We start from the raw sequence: 25,959 nt of genomic DNA, 5'->3' as shown, positions 1-25,959 counted from the left end.
TATTGCGGTACGCGGGCCTCTCACCGTTGTGGCCTCTCCCGCCATGGAGCACAGGCTCCAGACGTGCAGGCTCAGCGGCCATGGCTCACGGGCCCAGCCGCTCCGCGGTATGTGGGATCCTCCCGGACCGGGGCACGAACCTGCGTCCCTTGCATCGGCAGGCGGACTCCCAACCACTGCGCCACCAGGGAAGCCCCCTGTGGTTTTAAATCTTAAATATTTTGGCCTTTTCAAATGAGCTTTAGTAAGTTTTACTTTCTTACTATATAATAATGCTTCTCAAACTTTAATTCAGAACAGTCTCAATGTTTTACAGGAGTCTTATTTGCAAAACGTGAACAAAACATCTTTTAAAATGTGGATGTCAAAAAAAAAAGTGGATATCATTGAACATAGAATATGCTTTTTTGGCAGGTATATCAGAAAAAAGTAATGATATTTTAATGCTCTATCTAGTGGTGCACAGTTTCAATTGTCCAGTCACTAGTAGTTACTTGATGAAGGTGATATCTACCATGTTTCTTCACTGTAAAGTTGTTCTTTTTCTCTTTGTAATAAGTATTTTGTGAATACTCTGTAGACATCTTGTTCCTCATCAAAGTTTCACCCACTAGTTTTAACACCCATTGATAATTGTTGCCTGAATCAGTTATTCAGTAATCATGATTAATGGTTGCCAAGTGGTGATTTTTTTAATTTTATCATTCCTTCTACATTTATTAATTTGCATTATACTATAAGGAAAAGCTTTCTTTTCTCATTTATTTATATCAGTATGAACTCATGGATTCCTGTTTACTGAGTGGGTTATATTTTGTTGCTATGGCTATCAGTTATGAGGTTCAAATTGTCTTAGATTTGGGAGCCCTTGTCAGGCTGACTTATGAATTTTTTTGACATGTCCCCACCCCATCATTCTTTGAGCCCACCCTTTCTGGAACATGTTATTTCATTCTCATCTTGTACTTTCTCTTCGTCAACCTTGATACTGGCCATTTCTCAAAGCACCTGGGTCCTTTAAGTGGACAATGGTATTTAGAAGTCAACATCTGGGTAGTAAGTATACTTAATGCTATAAGGGTATTGGTACTCCTGGGCATCCTCTCAGTGGACAAGGCTAAGAACTAGATGTATGTGTGTTTGTCTTGTGTGTGTGTATACACACACACATACACAATTTACATGCACAAACACATTTATATTCTTATTTCTAGAATATCTATTTTTAAAAATCATGAGTTTGCACCAAAAACCTCCATTTAATCTAGTGCCATGGGTTAATTCTAATTTTCTCCCTTTCCTTATTTCTAACTCCCATCATCATCAGTGAGAAACTTTGCCCCACATATGTTCACAATATTTACTTATTGGATGAAACTCCTCCTCTTTCCTTTATATCCTTCCCTAGAGTCCTATTCAGGGTGCTCAAGTTTCTACTAGGCAGACGCTGCTGCTTCCACCCAACCTACCTCATGTCATTCTTGCTTGCTTGAGGCCTGGAGACTCTACGTCTTGCTCACTTGAAGCAGTAGCAAGCTTTGAAAATTCTTCTCCTATGGAGACTCCTGAAAATTCTGTATCTTTCCTAGTATTTCATCCATTCTAAGATATATTTTAGCTCCAACTTGGTTGGTGATATGCATTGCTATTTCTTGGTAGACAGTGCTTGAATTAGCTAATATTACCAGTTAATATAAGCCAGCCTACATTTTTATGCAGAGATTTTCCCCAGACTGTAACAGGATGCTTATTAGTTGATAAATTCAACATTTGAATTTTCCTACCATTGCTTGTTTAAACAACTTATTTCAAATAAATGATAAAAGCCATCGTAAATTGTTTTCACTATTAAAAAGCAAAAGATAACTTTTATTACTCCTTGAGAACCTATGAAAGAAAATTTTAATGATAATGGGAAATTTGATTATGCAGTGCATAATGATTATATTTGTCATGCTTTATTTTGTATATTAGCTTCATTTTTAAAACTTCTGATAACACTGGGTCATTTTAATTTTCAAATACAGTTTTTATTATTGACAAGATTTATAAAATACCTAAGAAGTATTATGTACATTTATTCTAGTTTTCCTCTTATGGTGTTGGATTGCATTTTTGCTTTAGGTAATGATTATCATACCAGCAGATCTTCAAAAGAGAAGTTGTTAATGTCTTTATAATCTGCTAAATTTATTTAAAAATTCTGGGGGTAAGGCCTAGCAATCTATTTTAGTAGGCTCTTCAAGTGATTCTGATGCTTGTGAAAATTTGAGAACCACTGATCTAGAGGAGGGAAAAAAATATTAGGAAATAGAAAATGGTGACTGTATGAAGTTTTCTAGAAGCTCAAACATTTATTTTGAATCTGCCATGCACTGGGTGCCAGCTGAGGTGGGGTTGAATCATTAAATCCTACTTCTATTGTTTGAGTCTTCCTTTCTAGCTTGACATTTGCAGTCTCCTCTTTCAAGCAAACATATCAAAATAAAATCTTAACACTCTAAAAGAAATCATAGAATACTAAGCAAAAGCAATAAAAATATTATAATGAAGGAAGTAGTGACTAAATAGTATATTATTGTTTGTAAAGAAACAATAAGGGTACGATTAACATAAAATTCTAATTTGAGCAAGTTTACCAAATGCCAGAGTTCTAGGTTGTACAGTAAGGACAATCCTAGGACACTCAAAATACTAAAACAAAATTAGAACAAAAAAATTTAAAGGACAAAAGAAAAATGAAAATAAAACTTTAAAGCATAAGAGAGCAATGAGAATTCTTAAAATCATTTCAAATTCAGAGTGATAAACAACTGAACAATGCTAATTCCATCCAGTGGTTCACTTGGAAGCTGGGCTAGGACCTAGTGTCCAGATTTTCAAGAAAGAGTTAAAACCGTCAGAGACTAGTGGCCAGTCCCTATGACTCTGGGCCACTAGAAAACTAATGCCTTATTTCCTGAAGTTCCTGAAAAAATATGTTTTCAAGTAGCAAGGCTTCTAAAAGTCAGGGTCTGAGTACCTTGAGCTGAGAACCCTTAGATACCTTTACTTCAGCTTGTTACTTGTTTTTGAGGCCTTCTCACAGGTGAAGAGAAATCAAAACAGTATCTGGGTCCATCAATTTCACTTATCTTCCATCCTTGAAATTTGCTCATACATCAGCATCTATGACAGTACAGAGTCACGTTCCCTCTTCTTTCTCATCTTGTCTGTTGTCATTTTATGACGTCTCCCTTTCTCCTCTGCCCTATCTAAGTGTGGCCCAAGTTTAGTCCTTAGTTCTACCTGGAATATCCCTTTCTGCCTTGGATATATCATCTCTTTGCCTTATGCGAGCTGTCATTTCTGTCCTAAAGAGTACTAAATCTCCAAACCTGTTCTGTATCACTTTCAAGCTAATTGCTCACCTTCTAATCCAAGTTATATTTTATACCTAATCTGTCTGAAACACAGCTTTGCCTCCAAAATATAATTTCCTTAATTTGCTATAAGGTTCTTTATATCACTTTCAAGCTAATTGCTCACCTTCTAATCCAAGTTATATTTTATACCTAATCTGTCTGAAACACAGCTTTGCCTCCAAAATATAATTTCCTTAATTTGCTATAAGGTTCTTTATATTCCAACCCATTCAGTTTTTTAACTGCACTGCCTTTCACTTCTTACTTGAACTGGCTCCCTCACCACACTGAATACTCATCCTTCCCTGAGCAGAGCTCACTATTTATTATTCCCTTCTGCTCCTGTACTCACATCTTTCTATTCTCTCTTACCCAATCTTCCCCTTTTCACTGCTGTTGTCTGTGAAAACCCAGTTATCACTTCCATTTGCTTTTTCAGAGCCTTTCTGGACCATTTTAGGCCATAGTAATCTTTCTTCTGTTGCCTAATTCTTTTGATATGCATATTGCCTGTCTGCATAGAATCTGCACAAAGATTCTAAACTCTGAAGGTAAAAAGTGCACCACACCTAGAGTTACAGTGCTCACTCTGTGGTGGACAATAAATGAATGCTTTGATTATTCATAAAATTTGGGGGAAAATACGGTTTTATACCTTACTGGCTAACTGAAGTAAAAGGCAGTGCTGACATATATAGCTTTAAAAACATAATTAGTGGACCTTATGGTTTTTATGGAGTCTGCTTTTACTTTAAAAGCTTCCTCAGACTTCCCTGGCGGCTGGGGGGCGCGAGTTTGATCCCTGGTCGGGGAACTAAGAGCCCGCATGCGGCACGGTGCAGCCAGATTTTATTAAGTATATAATTTAAAAATAAGAGCTTCCTCTGGAGGGGGCACTGTAGGGGTAGGGGACTAAGAGGTACAAACTACTAGGTATAAAAAAATAAGTATAAAGACATACTGTACAACGCTGCCATATTTAAAATGGATAACCAACAAGGACCTACTGTATAGCACAGGGAACTCTGCTCAATGTTATGTGGCAGACTGGATAGGAGGGGAGTTTGGGGGAGAATGGATACATGTATGTATATATATATGGCTGAGTCGCTTTGCTGTGCACCTGAAACTATCATAACATTGTTAATTGGCTAAACTCCAATATAAAATTAAAAGTTTTTTTAAAAAAAGACATTGGGACTTCCCTGGTGGCGCAGTGGTTAAGAATCCACCTGCCAATGCAGAGGACACGGATTCGAGCCCTGGTCCAGGAAGATCCCACATGCCGCAGAGCAACTAAGCCCGTGCGCCGTAACTACTGAGCCTGTGCTCTATAGGCCGTGAGCCACAACTACTGAAGCCTGCACGCCTAGAGCCTGTGCTCCGCAACAAAGAAAAGCCACCACAATGAGAAGCCCGTGCACCGCAAGAAAGAGTAGCCCCCATTCGCCGCAACTAGAGAAAGCCCGTGCGCAGCAACAAGGACCCAACGCAGCCATAAATAAATAAATAAATTTCTTTTTTTAAAAAGATATTGTACAATACAGGGAATATAGAAAATATTTTATAATAACTATAAATGGAGTATAACCTTAAAAAATTGTGAATCACTATACTGTACACCCTGTAACTTATACATCAACTATACTTCAGTTTTTTAAAAAAATCTTCCTCTAGTTGTGAGGTTTAAGTAAACACTGTACTATGTTGAAAGTGTTTTGACCCCCTTTGAAGTCTAATTTGTAAAGCAGCAGAGTGAGAAAACATCCTGAAATTCTATCTGAATATGTGGGAGGACTGATGAGGAAGCCTGAGCAAAACTGAACAACTGCACTAAATTTTACTGAGTTCTCATGGGTTGCATGAGTTATTTGGGGTAATAGATTTTATTTAGATCCTCGTCTGTAGTGTCACGTCATAGTGGTCCTCACCTATGGCTCATTCATTCTGCCAGTAATTATTGAGCATCTGCTCTACGATAAGCGCTCTTCTAAACAGTAAGAATTCAACAGTGATCAAAACAGCTAATATCCTAGTGGAAGGAATAGACGACAAACAAGCAAACAAACATTAGATAGGGGTAAGTGCTATGCAAGTTAACTAAAATAGGGTGAGTTGACAGAATGACTGGGTAATCGAGGAAGTTCTGGAAATGACATTTAAACAGATCTGAATAACAAGAAGGAGGTGGCATGTCAAGATTAAAAACAACATTCCAGGCAAAAGAAATAACTGCTAACGTAAAAGACTCGAACCTTTTGAGTGGAGGTAGTCAGGGGTGGAATCACATAGGGCTTTGTAGATAAGAATTTAGATTTTATTCTGGTAAAATGAGAAGCCATGAAGCTGAGAAGTGATAAGTCCCTCTGGCTGCCAGGTAGAGAATAGATGAGGTTAAGGAAAGGAATGGAAGCTGAGAAACTAATTAGTAGTATGTTACAGTCATTCAGCAAACATCAAATAAAGGAGGCTTTAACTAAGGTTGTGGTAGGTATAGAAAACAGAGAAGTGGAGGTAGAGTACAGGATTTACTAATAGATTTGACAAATAAGTTTAGAGAAAGGATCAAAGATCCTTCTAGATTTTTGGCTTGAGTAACTAGGTAAATGGTAGTAGTGCTTATTACTGATGGGGAAGAACAGAGATGGAGCAGGTTTGGAGAAAAAATCATATCAAGTTTGATACTGGACTTGAGGAACTTTAAGTTCAGTAGAAGAGATAGGTAAAAATATAAACATAGGGCTTTCCTGGTGGCTCAGTGGTTAAGAATCCACCTGCCAATGCAGGGGACACGGGTTCGAGCCCTGCTCTGGGAAGATCCCACATGCCGCGGAGAAGCTAAGTCCGTGTGCCACAACTACTGAGCCTACGCTCTAGAGCCCGTGAGCCACAGCTACTGAGCCCGTGTGCTCTGAGCCCGTGCTCTTCAACTAGAGAAGCCACCGCAATGAGAAGCCTGCACACCTCAACGAAGTGTAGCCCCCGCTTGCCGCAACTAGAGAAAGCCCATGCGCAGCAACCAAGACCCAATGCGATCAAAAATAAGTAAAATAAATAAGAATTTTAAAATATATATGTAATTAAATTTCTGAAGTGAAAAATATAATTATATTGAATAAGTATAAATTATTATAAATATGAATTATATTTATCTATTGTTGCACAACTTAGCTTGAAAAAAATGAACATTTATTTAGCTCACAGTTTCTGTGGGTCAGGAATTCAGGACAAGCCTGGCTGGATGGTTCTGATGCAGGGTTTGTATGAGGTTGCAGTCAAGATGTCATGTGGGGCTACAGTCCTCTGAAGGCTTGACTATGGCTGGAGGATGTGCTTTCAAGTTCACTCAAGTGAACTTTTTGCCAGGAGTCCTCAGCTCCTTGCTGTCTCTTGGTCAGAGGTTTTGGTTCCTCACCACATGGGCTTCTCCATAGGGAAGCTACACATACCATCATTTCTTCTACATTGTCTGTCAGAAGCAAGTCATTAAGTACAGTTCAAGGGAAGAGGAATTAACCTTTATCTTTAAAGAGAGGAAATTCAGAGAATTTGTGGGCATTTTTTTAAACCCCTGAAGAATAATAAAAGAATAAGTTAAAGCAAGCCTAAAACCCATCAAGTATCACCAGATTATAGCTTGTTCCAGTGATGACTCTTGTTTAGTATCAAAATGTTAGACTTATACTTGTATTTTCAAGACTGATTCTAAAAGGGGATTATTTTATACCTGAATTTTCTTCATATATGCTAAGTCCCTTTTTTTTTTGTTTTTGTTTTTATTTTTTAAATTGGGGTATAGTTGTTTTACAATATTGTGTTAGTTTCTACTGTACAGCAAATTGGTGTTCCCTGTGCTATACAGCAGGTTCTCATTAGTTATCTATTTTATACATATTAGTGTATATAGAGACGTAGATGGATCCCTTTTTGTTTTTAATGCTGAGTCCCTTTTGAAGACAAGCAATTCTCACATAAATCATTTTACTGAGCCTAGTTGTCTCTCATCACTTTTGGTCGTTAAGCCAATATCATTAGGTATCAAACATTAATTATTTTATGTCTTTGTGTTCTCATCATAGGTTATTGCTTATAACTCAGAAGGTAAAAGTAATCCAAGTGAAGTAGTTGAATTTACTACATGCCCTGATAAACCGGGAGTACCTGTAAAGCCCTCAGTTAAAGGAAAGATACATTCACATAGTTTTAAAATAACTTGGGGTAAGATATTATGCATACTTGTATATCATTACCTTTATATTTAATTAAAATGATTTGAATATTTAGATCATTTTTAATATACTTGAATAAATTTGTTAGCTCAAGTAAGTTCAGTAAGAAATGTGAGACTCATTTACTGTTTGAGGATGGCGTTGTAGTCACACATACTAAGTTCAGATTTGATGGAGGAAGAACTTGGGGTCCACTGTAGAACTTTGAGCAGGGGCAGCAATGTGTGAAATGAAAGATTACTGAACTTGTAGCTACAGTTTCTTGTCATCCTGGTTTTCACGAGAAATTAAAATCACTTATTCATTTAAAACAAAAATTAATTGAGCACCTGCTTATGTACTACCTTATGCAAAAATGAGAGTAAATGAGATGCTGGAGTTAACTTTTTAAAAAATCATTGCAGGTGATTCTTCTTTCTTTTAGAGCAATCCTGAGTTTGGTATTCTGTCTATTATGAGTTTATGTGATTTTTTTAATTGTGTATACTCTGCCTAATAACACTTTTGCTTCTTTGGATAGACCCACCAAAAGACAATGGAGGGGCAGCCATCAATAAATATGTAGTAGAGATGGCAGAAGGTTCTAATGGTAAGAATATCTATTAAAAATTGATATTTATACCAGTCTACCTTTACTCTTCATGATTTTAAATTTTGTATAATCTCTTTTTTTTCCTCTTGATTTTTTCCTTTGTTTGTAGCATTTAAGATTTTGTCTATTATGACCCACTTTAAGTTGTAATCTCCAGAAATACAGTGACTCAAATGCAAGGCTGTTGTATAGCTATATTATTTTCTTATTTTTTTCCCTCCTTTGTTTGCACTACTCAGTTCCAGTATACCTAAAGTCTTCTGAAGGTTAGCTTACTCAGTTAGATTTATACCCAGATGTATCAGAAAAACCATCTTCTAAAACTTAACTTACATTATACTAGTTTTAGTAATAAATTCTTTGTCTAGTAAAATTTATTCTTGAATCACACATTTAACAATCTTTATTTCTATCAAATGGCCTATTTCCTTGCAAAAAATGATGTCTTTTAATTAAGACTAAACTTCCTATGGTATTGGTTCTTTCTATTCTTTGTGTGTTATAATGTTATTACCGGCCCAGTAAACACATTTAAAATGTTTAATTAAAAGTAAATTATCAATCTAAGCCAAAGTCTGTACAGAGTTACAGAGATATTTCACTTCAACAAAGCCATGCAAATTTGTCTAGGAAGCTGCACACATAAAGAAAATTAGATCATTTCCAGGAAACTCAAAACAGGCTTAAATTGTTTCTGACAAATTACATAAACACTTACCTAGTGAATGAAGCTAGGATACCTGCTGTGTCTATGATACCAAAATGTTAAACATTACCTGGTAGCTGACTGAACATAATTCTTCACCTTACAGGAAACAAGTGGGATATGATATACAGTGGAGCTACTAGGGAACATCTTTGCGATCGACTGAATCCAGGCTGTTTCTATCGTTTTCGAGTTTACTGCATCAGTGATGGAGGACAGAGTGCGGTAATACTTACATGCAGATTTTTTTTTCCAAGTTTGGTCAAATGAGATGAGATCATCAGATGCCACCTCAATTATTGAAATAAATCATAAATGTATAACGTAGGTGGTTAAATTTATAGTGACCACACTATTCTAATACATATAGTACTTAGCTTATGGTCAAAATTCAGTGAATATCTATTGTCTGGTTGCTGTTTAGCTTTGGGAGAATAAATATATGAAAACATTGCAGATAATTTTATAAAGATAAATTTTAAGATGATGCTCAATAATAACCCTACCTAACAAAAATAGAAACAAAATAATCGTAGGCTTATTTAGTGTACCGTAAATTATGTGTATCAGGACAAACCATAAAATACCATTTACTGTTTAAATACAAATTCTAAATATCCACTTATTTCAGAAAAGTTTCACAATTATTTCACTTATTAGAGACCCCAAAACCAAAATGGACTTATATGTGCCATTGATTATATATGAGACATTTGTAATGTTCTGGAGAAGTATGTTTTTCAATAGAAGTGATTTTTTTGTTTTTTAATGAATTCAACCAAGAATGTTTCTTGGAGCATTCATAATTGTTATTATTTTTCAAATGGGATTTAATGAAATGAAAGTAGGGTTTTTTAATGAATTTATAAGCATTTTGTTGAAAATGAGAGTACTGTGAAACTGAGTTGCAAGTCCTGCCCAACAGGCTTTGGATCCAATTGCTTCATCTTCTTTAATAAGAAAATCTTCCTAGGTTTAAAATAAATGCAAACCCCCATTCCCCTCCCCCCCACCAAAAAAACACCTATCTTTCTAATATAGCATCTATAGTATTCTTATATGAATGCCTTTCTGAATAAGGTGATGACCAAATATTTTATTTATGTTTGGAATAAGTTTAAGTGTAAACCTTAATACAGTGCAGATAATGAATATGGCACTGAGTTTGTGTCAGTGTTTTTAAGAGAAAGTTTTTTAAAATAAAACTAAAAGATTTTTTTTAATAGCATAGAAATTAAAAGTAATACCAAATACCTGGAAAGATGCCAAATACTTGGGAAAACTTACCTGATTTTTAGATTATTTTTAGGGTGAAAGAAAGAAGGAAAGATTTTTTTTTAATAATAAATAAATTAATGTTTAGGTTAAAAATACAGTCAGGTGGACAAAATAGTCTAAACCTCCTGAAAACAGAGCAGATAGCATTTACAGAATGTTAAAACATCCTTTTTTAGAAGAGGTTTGTAGAGCCATTTGGACATGATCAAAAATAATGTCCATTAGGTTATATGGAGGGGTTTTTTTGTTGTTTTTTTTAATTATGGAAAGAAGAAAAGAGAGGGTTTTTTTGGGGCGGGGGGGTTCTGGTAACTTTCTTTGTATCTAGTAGTCACATAATACATGTCTATTTTATTTGCCTGTATAAAATTTGAGTTTTAATGATTTAATTGGGTTTGATTTTATTCAGAACTTTATTCCTTTTCTGTTGATAGTCAAGTACAGTTTCAAATTATTGGTGCAATCTTTGTGTTTGTCTTATTTTCCTCTAACAAAAGCAGTCTGATTATTTGGCTTGGGGCATTTTCGTTTTGTTTTTGCTTTTGTTTTGGCAGGTATCTGAATCTTTACTTGTGCAGACTCCAGCTGTGCCTCCTGGCCCATGCCTCCCTCCCAGATTACAGGGTAGACCCAAAGCAAAAGAAATACAGTTACGATGGGGTAATTTTCACTTTGGTAATAAATTATAATTAAGTTAGTATTAAATATATTCCTCTTGCTAAATTGCATGAATCTTTCCACCTTTAGGACCCCCTTTGGTCAATGGTGGATCACCCATTTCTTGCTATGGTGTGGAAATGTCTCCTGTAGAAAGAGATGAACCCAGAGAAGTTTACCAAGGTTCTGAAGTGGAATGTACAGTGAGCAGCCTTCTTCCTGGAAAGACTTACAGCTTCAGACTGCGTGCAGCTAACAAAATGGGGGTACGAAGACAGAGCTGACTGAATTATAATCACAGTGGTATTTCATATAACATACGTCATTGTACCCATTATTTGACCATTTTGCTTTCAACATGCAACTCCAAATTTTACAATTTTTAATAAGCCTCTGTTGATAAATAAGACAGAAGTCAGTGTATACCATAACTTAATTGTTATAGAATCTCACTCAGTATTTTCAAACCCCACTTACACTATGTGACACTTTGGACTTTAGCTAAGCTAAAGCTTGCCTTTCAGGCAGTGCTAATAGGGTTTACTTTGTGAAAAGAGTAGAAACATGATCATAAGATGAAATACTTAGAGTTATTAAGTGTTTTGAGGCTGGTTAAATGCAGCATCTACTTTCAGTTTGCAACTAGTTGTGATTCATTTTTTGCCTAAAGGAGAAAACTTACATTCTAAGCATTCTGGTTTTGTGTGGGTTTTTTTAAAAAAATATTGTGTATGTACAACTCCATAAAATGGACAAAACAGGTGATGTCTCCATTTTACTGCTGAGGAAGCTGGGGCTCAGAAAAGCTAATAGCTGCCCCAGCAGTCACACAGACGAAGAAGTGGTGGAGGCCAGCCACCTCCTCAGACCCCAGAGCCAGCGCCCTTTCCACCCAACTGTGACACCTACCGTCCCTCTGAATTAAAACTTCTCTAAGGACAAAGCAGGGATTTCTTACTTTAACTGAGTTAGCACTGTGTTTCTTTAAACTACAGTATAAAATTTCATAAAGTTAAACTGACAAGTCTCTCCCCATTATTTCAGATTTTAGTAAACTGTGCTGTTTTATGTCTCATTCTCCGAGTTCATTATATCTGTAAACTTACTTACTTTTAAATTTCTTACATGCCAGTTTTATACACTTGGTTGGTATTCCTTACGTACGTCATTCCTTCCTTTCTGAAGTCATGATCTTGTCAGCCCCTCAAGGCTGCAGTACACTGGGATTAACATCTTTAGTGCTAGTGTCTTTAACCTATATTTTCAGGTTTGTGATAACCTGTCAAAATCATCTTAAGTAAATATTTTTTCTCTGTATTTCCAGAGAATTTAATTTTTACACCCTACTAAAGCTATTCTAAATTTTAAGATATAATTTATGCCCATCACCTCTCATGCCTTTAATTGGTATCCATTTCTTCACCCTTCACAGAATTTTTTCTTATTTATTTGACCAACCCAATTGCTGAATGCCCCGCCCTTTTTACAAAAACCAATTCATGAAGTAATAGGGGCAAGTGAAGAAACTATAGTAAATGAAACTTTAAAACACCCCACATATTTACTTCCATGATCATTAATTAAATCTTTACTTTCTGTGATTTCTTTTAGAATTTTATGTCCAATTAGTCTTAAAGGAAAGGGATGATGAATTTGATTTTTTGTGAATATTTATGGAGAGCTGTGCAGTTGATAGGTGAAAAATGAAAACACTAGTTAATATTTGTTTTTCTAGTTTGGACCATTTTCAGAAAAATGTGATATTACTACAGCCCCTGGACCACCAGATCAGTGCAAGCCCCCTCAAGTTACATGGAGATCTGCAACTTGTGCACAAGTGAATTGGGAGGTATTGTAATTTCCTTGACTTATATTTAAGTGATTGAAACAGTTTATATAAAAGAATAAAGACACTGTGCATTCATCTCCATAAATTATACAAAGAGTAAGTCCTAGTTAAATTCACTTGGTAAAAAGTGAATTCCTTTTTCTCTTTGAAGCATTTAAATAAGGTATATTTACATTACAAGTATTTAGATTCTTGTTTGTGATGTGCTTTGTATTTTATCAAAGGCTTTGTCTCGGTACTGAGATATTTAGCCACGGTGAGCTTAATGTTCAGAGCAAACATTCATAGGAATTACTATAATACTATTTCTCTTATGTTTATTATCTCTAGTATATTTATTGCATATAGTAATAATCAATAATGATAATTACATTTTCATTTTCCTTTGAAATTTAACAAAGAAAATGTCCTTGTACGATTTAACATTTATATTACTTAATAGAATTGTTTTGAAGTATATTTACATTAAAGTACTCTTTCTAAAGTGTTTCAGTGATATTTCTACTTCTAATTGAAAACAAAGTTATACTTTTGACAAATCTTAAATTCAGGTGGCCTTAATGAATAAAAATGTAATATTGAACAGTTTAAATTCTGTTAAACATTTTTTAAAAATCCAAAAACAATTCAGTTTTTTATATGCTCAGGTAAAGAACATTTTTGCCCAAAAGCTATTTAATCATGTCAGGACTTAAGACCTTTATCCTCTTCTTAATTTAAAGGTCCCTTTGAGTAATGGAACTGATGTCACTGAATATCGATTGGAGTGGGGAGGAGTTGAAGGAAGTATGCAGATATGTTACTGTGGGCCCGGTCTCAGTTATGAATTAAAAGGACTTTCACCAGCAACTACCTATTATTGCAGAGTCCAGGTAAAGGCGGTCAGGGCCTTGTCACTTACTCTATCCAGAGTTTTGCGTCTTGTGAGCATTTTCATGATCGCGTCTTTACCTTTTGGGCTCTGTTAATTTGTAGGCTCTGAGTATTGTGGGTGCAGGCCCTTTCAGTGAAGTAGTAGCCTGTGTGACTCCACCATCAGTTCCTGGTATTGTGACTTGTCTTCAAGAAGTAAGTGATGATGATATAGAAAATCCCAATTATTCACCGTCTACATGCCTTGCAGTAAGCTGGGAAAAGCCTTGTGATCATGGTTCAGAAATCCTTGCCTACAGCATAGACTTTGGAGATAAACAGCCCTTGACTGTGGGAAAGGTTACAAGCTACATTCTAGACAATTTGCAACCAGATACAACATACAGGTACACAATAAAAACTATGTTAATTTTTGCCTAGACCAGAGGGACACTTTAAATAGAATAATCATAAACTAAACTTTTTCTTTTTTTTTTAATATGGCACTTAGAATACGAATTCAAGCCTTGAATAGCCTTGGAGCTGGTCCTTTCAGCCACATGATAAAATTAAAAACTAAACCCCTCCCTCCTGATCCACCTCGTCTGGAATGTGTTGCCTTCAGCCACCAGAACCTTAAACTGAAGTGGGGAGAAGGAACCCCAAAGACATTGTCAACAGATTCTGTTCAGTACCACCTTCAGATGGAGGATAAGAATGGAAGGTAGGTGTTTCTAATTGCTTCTTTATATAGTTTCTCAGGTCTTAAGTACATAAATTTTTTTAACAATAGAAATAAATTAAGTTTTAAAAAACAGAGTTAGAAGTCTCATAAATAATTTTTAAGTATGCCATCAGAAGACATAATGAAGATTTTCTGTTTATAATTGGGAGGGTGATGCAAGAGAGAAAAAATTAGGGGAACTATTATTTGGCTCTCATCTCTAACCCATTTCCTCTCTTCAAGCTAGTAAAAGAAACGTAATCTGTGCTGGAAAATAATCTCTTCAGTGCTTATTTCCAGCAAGAGGCAGTTTTTACAGTAAATCATTGATTGGCTTAAGGCCTTTGAGATCCTTGAAGGCAGGGATTATATCTCACCCTCCTCCACACCCTCACAGGGACTGCACACTAAGTGAATGCAGTAGTTTACTTCCTCACCATCAGATCTTAGACTCTCTGAATAAATAGTCCAGTCCCCTGGCTACTCAGGTTCTTCTCTGTGCTACCATCCTTTACAGTCTCGTTACATCCATGCCATATTTTACCCCACTAAATCATGCATTTGAATTATAGTGTTACTCAAAATAAGTGTGGTGTAAATTATTCAAATTCTAGTCTGGGTAATTTATTGATATTATGTCCAAAATAAACAATGCCATATATCTTTCACAGCCGTTACTCTAATCTTTTAAGAATTTGGTGGGTTTTTTTGTTGGTTTTTCTTTTTTATTTGTTTGCTTTTTCACTCAGTTTATTAGAAATAATTTGTATGTCTGATAGATTCAGAGTACCAGGGACAGTATTTCCCAAGATTACTTTGTTTTTTGTGTTGGGTTTGTATCTTAGCCAAGTATTCAATAATGGAATATTTAAGGTACTTGTATATAAGTACTCTCTATCAGAAGTACTTACACATTTAAAATAGCATACAGAATTAAACATACTGTATCAACAGTAAGAGCATTACACAGAGCAAATAGTATTGATCATTTCCTGAAATCTGTGCCTCTATGAATGTTCGCCTTTGTTCTTGGCAGAATTTTATGTACTGTTTGTAGCCTTATCTCTGGAAGGAAATTCTTTGCCTTGCCACAGGTTTTTGGTATAGCTATTTATCTTTAATATATGTTGTTACTGTTAGGTTAATTAATTCTTTATTTTTATCCCCTTTCTAGCATTTACATTTGGGGTAGTGCAAGAAGGTTTACTGGAAACAGGTTTAATTGGTGTTTGGTTGAAAGATAATAGAACAAAGATTCTATTAAGTATAGATTATATTAGTTTATATTCTTATTTTAGAATTTTAGCCGTAATTAATATTTAGCTAGCATCTAGAGAATTGTTGTAGGGTATGGGGTATGGTCTTTGGCTGTGGAAAATAAATAAATTAAAACGTTTTATGATACTGTAAATTTACCATATAAACTTAATGCACTAAATCAATTTAATATCTTTAGTTACTTTCTTTTTACTTTTCACAACTCTTTACACTTGCTGTGGGATCATGTCAGAATGCTACCTCAGCTGTTCCCTGACCACAGGTTTTATCATCGTTCACCTTTTTTCGACAGTGGTTTTGCCACTGGTTGTTTTCCTATCATTAAAAAAAAAAAAAAAAAAAAAATTGGAGATTCAAAAGGCAAGGCTTATCTAATTACTGCTTCTTGGAAATACTCTTACTAAAGATTATTAAATATTTCTTCATTTTTAATCTAACTACAGTTTTCAGACTGTTAGAACTATATGAGTATTCATTATTCATTCCTCAGCTTCCAAAAGTTTTTTAAATAGCCAATCAAAAATTTGGGGAACATTCAGCATACGGATAACATATATGATGTTAAACTTTCCATTGAACAGTTCAAGTGGATAATTTATGGGAAATTATATATTATCTCATACTGTTATGTAAATCTTAAGAAAACCTCACCAAATCAATTAAAATTATGCCTGGGAAAGGGAATTCTCTTTTTTATGTGACAAATTGTATGCCTATGACTCTAGTTAGAAATAATTTATATTGAAAATTGTGATGTACTGAGTATCCTTTAAAATGTAAACATTAAAAAACAGCAGTCAGAAACAAAGCTTATACCAGAAGCCTGAAGAGAAAAATTTAGCAATAAATTTTCAGGAAACCATGTCAAATTGGGAAATTTACTAATTCTGTGATTTTCATCATCTGCCGAAAAAACACAGATTTATTGTGTGACAAACCATTCCTGGCATTAAATTCTAGGAGTAACTTATTACTCCTAGGAGTAACTTACTACTCCTAAATAATGTCTGAACTGTATTTTTTTTTTTAGTGGTTTTTAAACGTTTTTCATAAGGTAGTCAAGGTTTATTTTTCATAGGAGTCATTTCCATTTTAGGTTTATATCCCTGTACAGAGGTCCATGCCATACATACAAAGTACAAAGACTTAATGAGTCGACGTCTTATAAATTCTGTATTCAAGCTTGTAATGAAGCGGGGGAAGGTCCTCTTTCCCAAGAATATATTTTCACTACTCCAAAATCTGTCCCAGCTGCCCTGAAAGGTAAGTTATACATCCTCAAGTTATTTTCTTTAATAATAAATTAAATGCACTTTTCATAAAGTACTTTTGTACTATTAAAATTTATCATCCAGGGGGCTTCCCTGGTGGCGCAGTGGTTGAGAGTCCACCTGCTGATGCAGGGGACACAGGTTCGTGCCCCGGTCCAGGAAGGTCCCACATGCCGCGGAGCGGCTGGGCCTGTGAGCCATGGCCGCTGAGCCTGCGTGTCTGGAGCCTGTGCTCCACAACAGGAGAGGCCACAACAGTGAGAGGCCCGTGTACCGCAAAAAAAAAAAAAAAAAAAGAAAATTATCATCCAGGATGTGTCCAACATTTAAATTATAAAAAGGAAATTAGACAAGCCTACCTACTGGGACTTTCACTTAATAATAAAAGCTATTTTATCTGGCATATTGATAATCAGACAAGTGCTGGTTTTTGTCACTGATCTTTTTAATAAACATAAAAGTACTAAACTGAATAGGTAGGCTCGCTTTCTAATAGGGTTGTTTGCTGTTTCCACTATTGTTACTTAAAGAAAAAAAATCACAATTCTGGTTGTTTTGAGTCATTGCTGTTTTCATTCGGATTTCAGGGAGAAAGCCAGGTCATCTGTTTAGCAAAACATAAATAAATACTTAGTTAACTTGAATTTTTAAATCAAATTTACATACACATACACATTTGTGTATATATTATATATTTAAAATTAATTTCAGCAGGGTTCTTACTTTAAAATGACCCTGGAAAGTAAAAAATACTAAAATTCCTCACCCTCTGAGGACAAATTACAAAGATTTCTGGTACAGTGTCCTGGATCATATACTTGAATGTATCATTTGTTAAGCAGATCCATAGTTAGCAAGACTGTTCTTTGAATAGTCTTTCTAATAATGCTGATGGATTTCACTGAGTTATTTTTCTGTTCCCTCATCTGGTTTAGTGTCTCTCCCTCATCTGGTTTAGTGTCTCTTTACCTTAAGAAGATTGCTGATTTTAACACCTTTGTACCCCACTATTGAGTGAGGCAGTCATATATGTGGTCAGGCAGCTAGGTGTATTTTTCAACTCATTCTCTTAGAAGATTTCTTAAATTATAAAATTTCATGTTCTAGTTATGCTCTTTGAAGTACCATAAAAGATGTTGTAGAACTGCCATTGGCTTTTTTTAGCTCAGGGAAAATAGTACTTATCTTTACAGATCTTTTAATCAGTCTGGCCATTGGAGTGCTTGTAGATTGTATGGCCTGGAGATGATAAGAGTTAGCCATTGACCGTTTCTCTGAAAATTTCAAAAATTCACTAATATTTATTTCAAGTTTGTAACTATGTTTTAAAGTCTGTTGATTTTGATTGAAACAAGTGTCTGTGTGATGTGCCACGTTAAAAATCAAGTAGAGCAGATTTTATTTATATTTGTTCTCTACAGCCCCCAAAATAGAGAAGGTAAATGATCACGTTTGTGAAATTACATGGGAGTGTTTACAGCCAATGAAAGGTGATCCAGTTATTTACAGTCTTCAAGTTATGGTGGGAAAAGATTCAGAATTCAAACAGGTATGTGCCAAAATATAATTCTATAGATACACACTTTCACCTTTTTCATTTTTATGTATTTTCAATGCAGGATTTGACTACCTTTATCTTCCTAATTCAAAAACATTTGTTCAGTGCTTACTATGTGCCAAAAAATAGTAACTACACAGTATATCAGGATTCAAAATCTTTGGGGTGTGAACTGCACTTAAACAGAGTATTCGTTCATTTGACAGGTATTTATTGAACTCTGTGCCAGGCACTCAGGATACAAGTGAACAAAAAGTCCTTGCCTCCGTGCAGCTTACATTCTAGTAGAAAAAGAGATTCTAAAAGCAGATAAACACATCAGTATATCATATGTTAGATAGTGATAAACACAAGAGAGAAAAAATAAAACTGGATAAAAGGATTAGGGAGTACTAGGGCGAGGGACAGCTAGTGCTATTTTATATAGGGCCATCAGGTGACATTTGAACAGAGACCCCAAGGAAGTGAATATGGGGAGAAGAGTGTTTCAAGAAGCAGAAACAGTAGGTGCAAAGGCCCTGAGGCAGGAGCATGCTTGTTAAATTTACTGTACAAGACGAAGGCCACTATGGCTGGGGCGGCATGAGCAAAGGGAGGAATAATAAATGAAGTCAGGGCTTTAATGGTAGGGGGTCTGTGAGCAGGCATGGAGATCGTGTAGGGCATTATAGGTCATACTCTAACTTTTACTCCATGTAAAATGAGAAGCCAGTGGAGGATTTTGACCAGAGTAGGCACATGATCAGACACAAGATTATTGTGACCAGAGTAGGATGAGGACAGATGCAGAGACAACATTGAAGAGGCTTTTACAATGTTAGTAATAGTCATAGTTATAATGCAGTGTTGTAAATATGACCATTGACACAGTTATTATGGAAGCCTAGAGGAAGTATCACCTTCCTGGTAAAATTTCAAAGATAGGTTCCTGGTAAACAGTGAATAGCCGATGAAGTGGGCAGCTGTCAGTGTCATTATGACTTTTATAAAGAAGTTTTTATGCAACTCAAAAGCCTTATTTCTGTAAGCATTTCATCTGCTTCTTCCTTTTTGCTGTTACTCTTCTTGATTTTGAGAGCTTTTAAGCTGGGTTGTTTTCATTTTAGTTTCTTATTTTGTATTTTCTTTTCTCACTATTAAAAAATCATTCATCTGTTTTATTTCACTCTTCTGCTATTATAACTATTAATAATAGACTACCTTTCAATAAGGTATAATTTTTTCCTTTCAATTTTGCTAAATATGGAAGCATAATTTCTTAACCAAAATTACAAAAGGCCCCAAAGAGCTGGATTAAATTTGGCATGTGATTGTTTTTCTTTATTAAGCCATCTGCAAATTGACATGATAATTAGACTTGAATATGATTTATAGATAAGTAGGTTTCCTTCCAAGGAGGAAACAAAATTAATATTAAAGAAAATGTAATTTCATTACATATTTAAAGGAAATAGGGACCCCACATTTGAGTAGTATATGAATTTTAATAAACATATCACTACATGAAACAGCAGTGCTAATTCTAATTTAACTTAAAAGCTAAATTAACCCTATCATCAATTTTACTTTAGATTGTAAGCATACTGTAAAACTTAAAATACTGATTTCCTTAGAACTTCATCATATATATGCTCATCTAAATCTCTTAAATGTTTATAAAATTTTATGATTTATTGGCAAGTTGTATTCCAGAAGTTTAAAGGTCATTTTTTTAAGAGTTCAATCTCATTCATGGGATTTTAATATTTTACTTAAAATTGACTTGCTATTCAACACACATGTATTAAATACTACATATGAAGAATCTGAGGGGGCTACATTATTAATAAGTTACTGTTCTGATTTCAAGAAAGTTGTTTATTAGACGTTAGCAAGCAAGCAGAAATTTCATAATCATGACATTCTGTATAAGCAAATAAAAGATCATGATAAAGATAAAACATACTTTGTTAAAAGGAATGATTTTTTTTTTCCAGCTGGACTTTGGAATGTTTTCCAAAAGGATTATCATTAAAGGGAGTCTATTTGGGGAGTTGATGAGCTTAGGAGGAACCATGAACTCTCAAGTATGACTTGAGTAAGGCTCAAGAATGGAGTGTGTACAGTGGGGGAAAGCAGGGGGTATGCTTGTGGGATGAACTGGGAGATTGGGATTGACATATATACACTAATATATATAAAATAGATTACTAATAAAAAATAAAGCTAAAAAAAAGATTGGAGTGTGTAGTGGAGGAGGCCAAGTCTTATTCATTCTACAGCAGTAGGAACTGTTGATGTTTTTAAGAAGAGGATTATTATTTATAAGTTGGTGGTTGAGTTTCTAGGCTAGCCTATTTAAAAACTGTTTAACCTGTAGTGTTGCTGGGTTTGGGGACCTGGAAGCAAATTAGCCTAGCAGCAGCCAGTACTTACGACCTGGGCCAAACTTAGAAACATACTGATTTCTTTACATTCTTCCCTTGCTTCATCCCTCTTTGATCAGTCAGTGGCTTTCACCAACTCTTGCTGCCTTCTTGCTGCTCTGTGCCCTGCTCTGCAGCACCTCCCTGAGGCTTGGCCCCATTCTCTAAAATTACACTCTTCCTCTGACTCTTGCCTCCCTCTCTCACATACATCATAATTCTCATATACACAGTATAACTGACCTTATTGCCATTAGGAAAAAGACTCTTTCCTTGGGAAAATTCATGTCAAAAGTCGAGTGTCTGCTGGCTCTTTAATCTTCCCAGAAGTGTATACATTTTTTAAAGCAAGTGCTTTTAAACCAAAAGCAGCATTTCAAGTGGTATAACAGGGTGAAGTGAAAATATTGGGGGACAGTAGAACCACTGTCAAAGCAGATAAGCACCATCTGGGAGTCTGTACCTAAGAGAGTTCTTGTGTCCAAGCTCATTAATGTTACAAATACCAGAAAAATTAATACAAATTGGCTTATAGGGGCTTCCCTGGTGGCACACTAGTTAAGAATTCACCTGCCAATGCACGGGACACAGGTTCGAGCCCTGGTCTGGGAAGATCCCACATGCCGCAGAGCAACTAAGCCTGTGCGCCACAACTACTGAGCCTGTGGTCTAGAGTCCGTGAGCCACAACTACTGAGCCCACGTGCCACAACTAATGAAGCCCACGCGCCTAGAGCCCATGCTCCGCAACAAGAGAAGCCACCACAATGAGAGGCCTGCGCACTGCAAGGAAGAGTAGCCCCCACTCGCCACAACTAGAAAAAAGAAAGCCTGCATGCAGCAACAAAGACCCAATGCAGCCAAAAATAACTTAAAAAATAAATTAATTTAAAAAAATTTCAAATTGGCTTATAAAGTATAAATCCTCTTAGGGAGAAGCCTGTAGGTAGGTAGGTTGATTGAGGAGCTTAATGAAGTCATCAGGGACATAGTTTCTCTCAGTGTTCAGTGCCTGCCATGGGGAACTTACACTTCCTTATTCACATTCAGGGAAAAGATAGCACTTGGGTTACAAAGTCATCCCTGAAGCAGTGACTGTGCCAGGGCTTAAGCCAGCCAGGGCCCACCTCTGGACTTAAGCCTCGCCAGCTTCTCCTAGTACAGGGGCTGTACTTTGGATACCCCATCCAAAATTAGGGTATTGTTGGCAATGTAGGAGAACAGTTGCTGGGACAGTGGCCTGTTGGATTCTATACAATTTCTTCCATTCTTAAACTTCTGAACTTGAGATTCTCAAAAACAGTTGTTCCTCAGAGTGGCCTGCAGACCAAATAAATCTGAATGTCTAGGAGTGGAACCCACAACTCTGTTTTTCTTTTGCTGGTTTTGTTTCTTTGTTCTTAAGTTCCAAGTGGTGCTTAAGCACCGGAAATTTCAGAATTGCTCTAGAGATAGCCTCATCCACCAGAGGACAGACAGCAGAAACAAGAACTACAGTACTGCAGAGCCTATGGAACAAAAACCACATTCACAGAAAGACAGATGAGATGAAAAGGCAGAGTGCTACATACCACATGAAGGAACATGATAAAACCCCAGTAAAACAACTAAATGAAGTGGAGAGAGGCAACCTTCCAGAAAACGAATTCAGAATAATGATAGTGAAGATGATCCAGGACCTCGGAAAAAGAATGGAGGCAAAGGTCGAGAAGATGCAAGAAATGTTTAACACAGATCTAGAAGAATTAAAGAACAAACAAAGAGGTAGGTGAACAACACAATAACTGAAATGAAAACTACACTAGAAGGAATCAATAGCAGAATAACGGAGGCAGAAGAACGGATAAGTGACCTGGAAGACCAAATGGTGGATTCACTGCCATGGAACAGAATAAAGAAAAAAATGAAAAGAAATGAAGACAGCCTAAGAGACCTCTGGGACAACATTAAACACAACAACATTCGCATTATAGGGGTCCCAGAAGAAGAAGAGAGAGATAAAGGACCCGAGAAAATATTTGAAGACATTATAGTCGAAAACTTCCCTAACATGGGAAAGGAAATAGCCACCCAAGTCCAGGAAGCGCAGCAAGTCCCATACAGGATAAGCAGCAGCAAGGGAAAAATGACAAATAACATACAAGGGAACTCCCATAAGGTTAACAGCTGATTTCTCAACAGAAACTCTACAAGCCAGAAGGGAGTGGCATGATATACTTAAAGTGATGAAAGAAAGGGAAGAACCTACAACCAAGATTACTCTACCGGGCAAGGATCTCATTCAGATTCGATGGAGAAATAAAAAGCTTTACAGACAAGCAAAAGCTAAGAGAATTCAGCACCACCAAACCAGCTCTACAACGAATGCTAAAGGAACTTCTCTAAGTGGGAAACACAAAAGAAGAAAAGGACCTACAAAAACAAACCCAAAACAATTAAGAAAATGGTAATAGGAACATACATATCGATAATCACCTTAAACGTGAATGGATTAAATGCTCCAACCAGAGGACACAGGCTTGCTGAATGGATATAAAAACAAGACCCATATATATGCTGTCTACAAGAGACCCACTTCAGACCTAGGGACATATTCACACTGAAAGTGAGGGGATGGAAAAAGATATTCCATGCAAATGGAAATCAAAAGAGGCTGGAGTAGCAATACTCATATCAGATAAAATAGATTTTAAAATAAAGAATGACACTACATAATGATCAAGGGATCAATCCAAGGAGAAGATACAACAATTATAAATATATATGCGCCCAACATAGGATCACCTGAATACATAAGGCAACTGCTAACAGCCGTAAAAGAGGAAATCGACAGTAACACAATAATAGTGGGGGACTTTAACACCTCACTTACACCAATGGACAGATCATCCAAACAGAAAATAAATAAGGAAACACAAGCTGTAAATGACACAACAGACCAGATAGATTTAATTGATATTTATAGGACATTCCATCCAAAAACAGATTACACTTTCTTCTCAAGTGTGCACGGAACATTCTCCAGGATAGGTCACATCTTGGGTCACAGGTCAAGCCTCAGTAAATTTAAGAAAATTGAAATCATGTCAAGCATCTTTTCTGACCACAACACTATGAGATTAGAAATCAATTACAGGGGGAAAAAACGTAAAACACACACACACATATGGAGGCTAAACAGTACGTTACTAAATGACCAAGAGATCACTGAAGAAATCACAGAGAAAATCAAAAAATACCTAGAGACAAATGACAAAACACATGATCCAAAACCTATGGGATGCAGCAAAAGAAGTTCGAAGAGGGAAATTTATAGCTATACAAGCCTACCTCAAGAAACAAGAAGCATCTCAAATAAACAACCTAACCTTACATCTAAAGGAACTAGAGAAAGAAGAACAAACAAAACCCAAAGTTAGCAGAAGGAAGGAAATCATCAGAGCAGAAAATAAATGAAATAGAAACAAAGAAAACAATAGCAAAGATCAATAAAATTAAAAGCTGTTTCTTGGAGAAGATAAACAGAATTGATAAACCATTAGCCAGACTCATCAAGAAAAAGAGGGAGGGGACTCAAATCAATAAAATTAGAAATGGAAAAGGAGAAGTTACAACAAACACCGCAGAAATACAAAGCATCCTGAGAGACTACTACAAACAACTCTATGCCAACAAAGTGGACAACCTGGAAGAAATGGACAAATTCTTAGAAAGGTATAACCTTCCAAGACTGAACCAGGAAGAAACAGAAAATGAACAGACCAGTCACAAGTAATGAATTGAAACTGTGATTAAAATCTTCCAACAAACAAAAGTCCAGGCCCAGATGGCTTCACAGGTGAATTCTATCAAATATTCAGAGAAGGGCTAACACCCATCCTTCTCAAACTCTTCCAAAACATTGCAGAGGAGGGAACACTCCCAGATGCATTCTGTGAGGCCACCGTCACCCTGATACCAAAAGCAGACAAAGATACTACAAAAAAAGAAAATTACAGACCAATATCGCTCATGAATATACACGCAAAATCCTCAACAAACTGCTAGCAAACAGAATCCAACAACATATTAAAAGGATCATACAGCATGATCAAGTGGGATTTATCCCAGGGATGCAAGGATTCTTCAGTATACGCAAATCAATCAATGTGATACACCATATTAATTTGAAGAATAAAAACCATATGATCATCTCAATAGATGCAGAAAAAGCTTTTGACAGAATTCAATACCCATTCATGATAAAAACTCTCCAGAAGGTGGGCATAGAGGGAACCTATCTCAACATAGTAAAGGCCATATATGACAAACCCACAGCAAACATCATTCTCAATGGTGAAAAACTGAAAGCATTTCCTCTAAGATCAGGAACAAGACAAGGATGTCCACTCTCACCACTGTCATTCAACATAGTTTTGGAAGTCCTAGCCATGGCAATCAGAGAAGAAAAAGAAATAACAGGAATACAAATTGGAAAAGAAGTAGTAAAACTGTCACTGTTTGCAGATGACATGATACTATACATAGAGAATCCTAAAGATGCCACCAGAAAACTACTAGAGCTAATCAATGAATTTGGTAAAGTTGCAGGATACAAAATTAATGCACAGAAATCTCTTGCATTCCTATACACTAATGATGAAAAATCTGAAAGAGAAATTAAGGAAGCACTCCCATTTACCACTGCAACAAAAAGAATAAAATACCTAGGAATAAACCTACCTAGGGAGACAAAAGACCTGTATTCAGAAAACTATAAGACACTGTTGAAAGAAATTAAAGATGATACCAACAGATGGAGAGATATACCATGTTCTTGGATTGGAAGAATCAATATTGTGAAAATGACTATATTACCCAAAGCAATGTACAGATTCAATGCAATCCCTATCAAATTACCAATGGCACTTTTTACAGAACTAGAACAAAAAATCTTAAAATTTGTATGGAGACACAAAAGACCCCAAATAGCCAAAGCAGTCTTGAGGGAAAAAAATGGAGCTGGAGGAATCAGACTCCCTGACTTCAGACTATACTATGAAGCTGCAGTAATCAAGACAATATTGGTACTGGCACAAAAACAGAAATATAGATCAATGGAACAAGATAGCAAGCCCAGAGATAAACCCACGCACCTATGGTCAACTAATCTATGAC

The 25,959-nt window shown here is 36.0% G+C and overlaps 1 protein-coding gene and 1 long non-coding RNA gene across 8 annotated transcripts in view; one reads left to right on the top strand and one right to left on the bottom strand.

The window, feature by feature from the left end:
* The window catches only part of LOC307176773, a 77,799-nt gene that overhangs the window by 34,900 nt on the left and 16,940 nt on the right, over nt 1-25,959 (bottom strand). The gene's annotated exons all lie outside the window — the stretch shown is intronic.
* Nucleotides 1-25,959, top strand: part of FNDC3A (fibronectin type III domain containing 3A) — a 163,906-nt gene that overhangs the window by 130,474 nt on the left and 7,473 nt on the right. For all 4 annotated transcript variants that reach the window (XM_079903193.1, XM_079903194.1, XM_079903192.1 and 1 more), the window contains 11 exons: nt 7,484-7,622; nt 8,154-8,222; nt 9,038-9,156; nt 10,764-10,869; nt 10,957-11,132; nt 12,602-12,715; nt 13,438-13,587; nt 13,691-13,974; nt 14,079-14,291; nt 16,666-16,832; nt 18,262-18,389. In XM_079903193.1, the coding sequence (XP_079759319.1) occupies nt 7,484-7,622; nt 8,154-8,222; nt 9,038-9,156; nt 10,764-10,869; nt 10,957-11,132; nt 12,602-12,715; nt 13,438-13,587; nt 13,691-13,974; nt 14,079-14,291; nt 16,666-16,832; nt 18,262-18,389 (1,665 nt within the window). The remainder of the gene's footprint in view (nt 1-7,483; nt 7,623-8,153; nt 8,223-9,037; nt 9,157-10,763; nt 10,870-10,956; nt 11,133-12,601; nt 12,716-13,437; nt 13,588-13,690; nt 13,975-14,078; nt 14,292-16,665; nt 16,833-18,261; nt 18,390-25,959) is intronic.

This window comes from Stenella coeruleoalba (assembly GCF_951394435.1).
Source record: "Stenella coeruleoalba genome assembly, chromosome: 18".
Lineage (NCBI taxonomy): Eukaryota > Metazoa > Chordata > Mammalia > Artiodactyla > Delphinidae > Stenella > Stenella coeruleoalba.
This window is presented reverse-complemented; position numbering and strand designations above follow the sequence as displayed.